At 35.5% G+C, this 4,235-nt stretch overlaps 1 protein-coding gene across 1 annotated transcript; it reads left to right on the top strand.

Moving 5' to 3' along the window:
- The first annotated feature begins 300 nt into the window (after positions 1-300).
- LOC126697430 (WAT1-related protein At2g39510-like) lies at positions 301-3,269 on the top strand. The gene is made up of 7 exons (XM_050394427.1): positions 301-812; positions 927-989; positions 1,113-1,229; positions 1,323-1,560; positions 2,097-2,258; positions 2,390-2,541; positions 2,945-3,269. Exons 1-7 carry the CDS (start codon positions 610-612, stop codon positions 3,150-3,152), a joined length of 1,143 nt encoding a protein of 380 aa, XP_050250384.1. The 5' UTR covers positions 301-609; the 3' UTR covers positions 3,153-3,269.
- The last annotated feature ends 966 nt before the right edge of the window (positions 3,270-4,235 follow it).

Genomic DNA, 4,235 nt, shown 5'->3' with positions numbered 1-4,235 from the left:
TTTCTTACCTTACAATCACCATATTCTCTTCTTCCAAACAAGTTATAAAGGTAAAAGTGTTGTGATCGATTTTTAACCCCACTTAATTAAATACATGATGTCCTCGTCAGGGTCCATTTATAGGGTAGTGTCTCTAAACCCACATGGAATTACTAGGTTGGTTTCAGTATCATTTGTAATGGTTCAAGAAAAAACGCCAGTTATATCTACGTTATACCCCAAAATGACTAATCTAGTAGTAATAGCTACTCCTCACAATGTCTTACATAAACCCAAGATCCATCTAATGAACAACCGATGTGAGACTCAACACACAGACTTAAAGAATCCAATTTGTGGTATCACAACAATTATGATGTTCAAGATTAATCAAATATTAATTGATTAAGTGTGTGATGAGTCTCACGTCAAGCACAACTATAAGTAGCCTTCAACATTGAGTATATAAATTGAACTCCATGCTTCATTTTGCTCAAACCTCCCGTTAGAGAGAAATAAGAGGAATTTAGCTTAACATGTCTATGGACAACATTAAGTATATAAATTGACTCCATGCTTCATTTTGCTCGAACCTCACATTAGAGAGAAATAAGAGAAATTTAGCTTAACATGTCTATGGAGTCTAAGATTCATCAGTTATATAAAAAGGTGAAACCATTTTTGGGAGTAATTTCAGTGCAATTTGGCTATGCAGGGCTGTCCATAATAGGTAAGTTTGCTCTAAATAAGGGGATGAGTCAACATGTGTTCATAGTCTACCGGTATGCCATTGCCACTGCTGTCATTGCTCCTTTCGCTTTTGTCTTGGATAGGTCTCCATCTCCTACCTTCTTATTATTGTTTACATGTGTTTTAACTCTTTTCTTCAGTGTTACATGTTGAGCGAGATGAAAAAGCTAATCACTCTAATTTAATACTCTTAACAGGAAGAAACGGCTAAAGTTGACCTTCTCTGTCTTTGCCAAGATTGTGTTCCTCGCCTTGTTGGGGTAAAAATCTGGATCGTCACGCTCAATAATTCATCTCTCTTGGTCTTAAGCTTCAAACAATACCATTTTTTTTTTTTTTTGCTCAGTTGGATCACACTTAAGCTTTCATTTTCTCTTACTCAGGCCTGTAATATGCCAGACCTTGTTCTACACTGGGATGAAGTATACTACAGCAACTTACGCAAGAGCGATAGACAATGTTCTTCCTGCGTTTGCATTTTCAATGGCTTGGATTTTAGGGTAATTCTCTATAGTGCCATTCACGTTTTTGCATGTGCATACATGATATAGTATATATGCGGTGCTTCAAAAATTTGTGAATGCCTTTTGTAGTCTCGAGAAAGTAAACATTTGGAGATGGCGTGGCCAGGCAAAGGTATTGGGGACCATAGTCACGGTTGGGGGGGCCTTGCTCATGACTCTGGTTAAAGGACCTATGTTGAGTCTGCCATGGACAAATGGAAATGACCATCAAGAATCTACTGGTCCAGCAAATAAGCAAGATGTCATCAAGGGTTCTCTCATGATACTAGTAGGTTCTGCCTGCTGGTCTGCTTTCACTAATCTTCAAGTAAGAGTCTAATCGGCATTACTTTAATTTGCAATTTCAGTTTAAAATGAGCACACGCACGAAAAAGTGGATCAGGTTAGTGGTCATTGGAAAATTTATTTAAACCCCATACACTCATGCAGTGTATTGATTGAATAAATTATGCGTGATCCAAACAGATATTCCAACACGTGAATTCAATCATTGTTATAACTTTATTTTAGCAGCTCAAAAATCATGCTACATGCTACATCAAAAGTGTGGTATATTCTAAATTGTTTTAACATTCAGCTACAGTGAACTCTTATTTATAAGAGTTCATTGTAGCAACTTTATTTTTTTGTTAATAATTTTTATTAATATATTGGGTTGTTTATATTATTTAATGGGTTGTTTATGTTATTTTAAAGGGTTGTATGTAAAAATAGAATATTTAATATAGGATGTATCGTATGTTAGAAATACTTGAAAGTACTTATTGAACTACAACAAGACTCTTAGCATTCCAAAAATGTGTAAGACTAAATTAGTGCTGATATATAATTGTTGATTTGTAGGCAATTACGTTGAAATCATACCCCACAGAGCTTTCCCTAACAGTTCTGATATGTTTGATGAGCACACTGGAAGGTACCATACTGGCCCTTGCAATGGAACGGGGGAACCTCACGGCCTGGTCAATACACTTAGATATTAAGCTCCTAGCTGCTGTATATGCTGTGAGAAACTCTACATTCAGTTATATTTTCTTTTGATATCCTTTTCTATTCACAATGCTTCTTACAAAAATATTGTGAGGCTAGCTATGTCTAAGACTTGCATCTATACTCACAAGTGAAGTTTTACACAGGGCGTAGTAGCTTCAGGGTTCTCCATTTACGTTCATGGACAAGTAATGAAGGAAAAAGGACCTGTTTTTGTGACTGCTTTTAATCCACTAAGCACGGTTCTAGTTGCAATTATAGGCTCTTTCTTTCTATACGAGGCAATGTACTTAGGAAGGTGCGCATTGATTTTTCTATCCTACTAAGCCCACTAATAAGTCTAGAAGCACAATATTTTCATAATTGTTAACATGATCTGTTGTAATTAGTGTATAATAAGAGTGAAATCAATGGAGAATTCAAATAAAAGTAACATTGCTTCAATCACATTCACAATATGCCATGTTAATAGTTGTAAAATAAGTTGTTCTTATCATTATGATTATGCACAAAGGAAAAAAAAGTGCTTGGAATGTCGATTCAAAATCTTTCGTTTCATTTGGGGCATTCATCGACTAACACAATGTTTAATTATTGTAGTTGATATGCTTCATTTAGTTAAAGAAAATTGTTAGAAAAAGATTTGGAATTATAAACATTGTATGACTGTGGGCTAACTTAGGCATCTAAACTATTTTTAGCGTTATTGGAGCAATTGTCATTGTTGCTGGCATATATATGGTTTTATGGGGCAAGAGCCAAGATCAGCTAGGATCAAAGTCAAGCGGCGAGAAGGTAGTACCAACTTCCCAAAATATGGCTACTACGAATGAGAGGATAACGACTTCAAATCAAGAATTTATGGCCATCAATGTGACAAGTATAAAATCTACAAATGGAGCTGCATGAAAATTGTGGATATGCTTATTGTTGTAATTGATGTCTTCTATATGGAAAAGATTCAATTCCATCTGCAATCATATGTGGTTAAAAACTCAAAGTTACTATTCCACAATTCTTGAACAACTGGGTGTCAAGCCTTCGTTCTTTTTTAACTATATTCTCAATTTCAAAAAATGGGCTTTATCCCTTGCTAATGTGAGCCATAGTTAAACTAGTCTTATTAGATGGTTGTTTAGTTCCACCTCCACATTCAACAAGAGCCTTCATGTCTTCACAAAGAAAAATACCTTTTTCTACTTTAGACCAAAACCAAGTCATGGGCTGATAATCTTTTTTGAAACATGGCAATGACTATACTCCTTGCAGGATTAGATCCAAGGACAAAATAAAAATTTAACTCTTTCCCATCCAAATAACATCATAAACGAGTTAACTTTAGGCGTATATGGATAGAGATTTTTGGACCTATGAACAAAAACAGGTCAACCTATACCCAATAATTGCTAAAAATGGTTTTCTAAAGGATTTTTTTTTTTTTTTTGTTTTTTTTTTTTTTGCTTTTCAATTATATGTAACTATTTTACGAATTTGACTATTACAAAAGTTTATTTTTCAATGATTAGGAATTTGACTATTATATGAAAGCTCAAAAAATAAAATACGGAGGTCCTTAGGCCGCGTTTTTAGCTCAAAAAAACGCGGCCTAAGAACCCATCTATGGCCACGCTTAAAAAACGCGGCCTAAGAACTTGTCTATGGCCCCATTTTTAAAATGCGGCCACAGTTAAGGAAAAGAAAAAAAAAATTTGCCAAAAAATAAAGTACGGAGGTCCTTAGGCCGCGTTTTTAGCTCAAAAAAACGCGGCCTAAGAACCCATCTATGGCCACGCTTAAAAAACGCGGCCTAAGAACCTGTCTATGGCCCCATTTTTAAAATGCGGCCATAGTTAAGGAAAAGAAAAAAAAAATTGCCAAAAAATAAAGTACGGAGGTCCTTAGGCCGCGTTTTTAGCTCAAAAAAACGCGGCCTAAGAACCCATCTATGGCCACGCTTAAAAAACGCGGCCTAAGAACCCGTCTATGGTCCCG

The sequence above is a fragment of the Quercus robur genome, chromosome 8 (assembly GCF_932294415.1).
Source record: "Quercus robur chromosome 8, dhQueRobu3.1, whole genome shotgun sequence".
Lineage (NCBI taxonomy): Eukaryota > Viridiplantae > Streptophyta > Magnoliopsida > Fagales > Fagaceae > Quercus > Quercus robur.
This window is presented reverse-complemented; position numbering and strand designations above follow the sequence as displayed.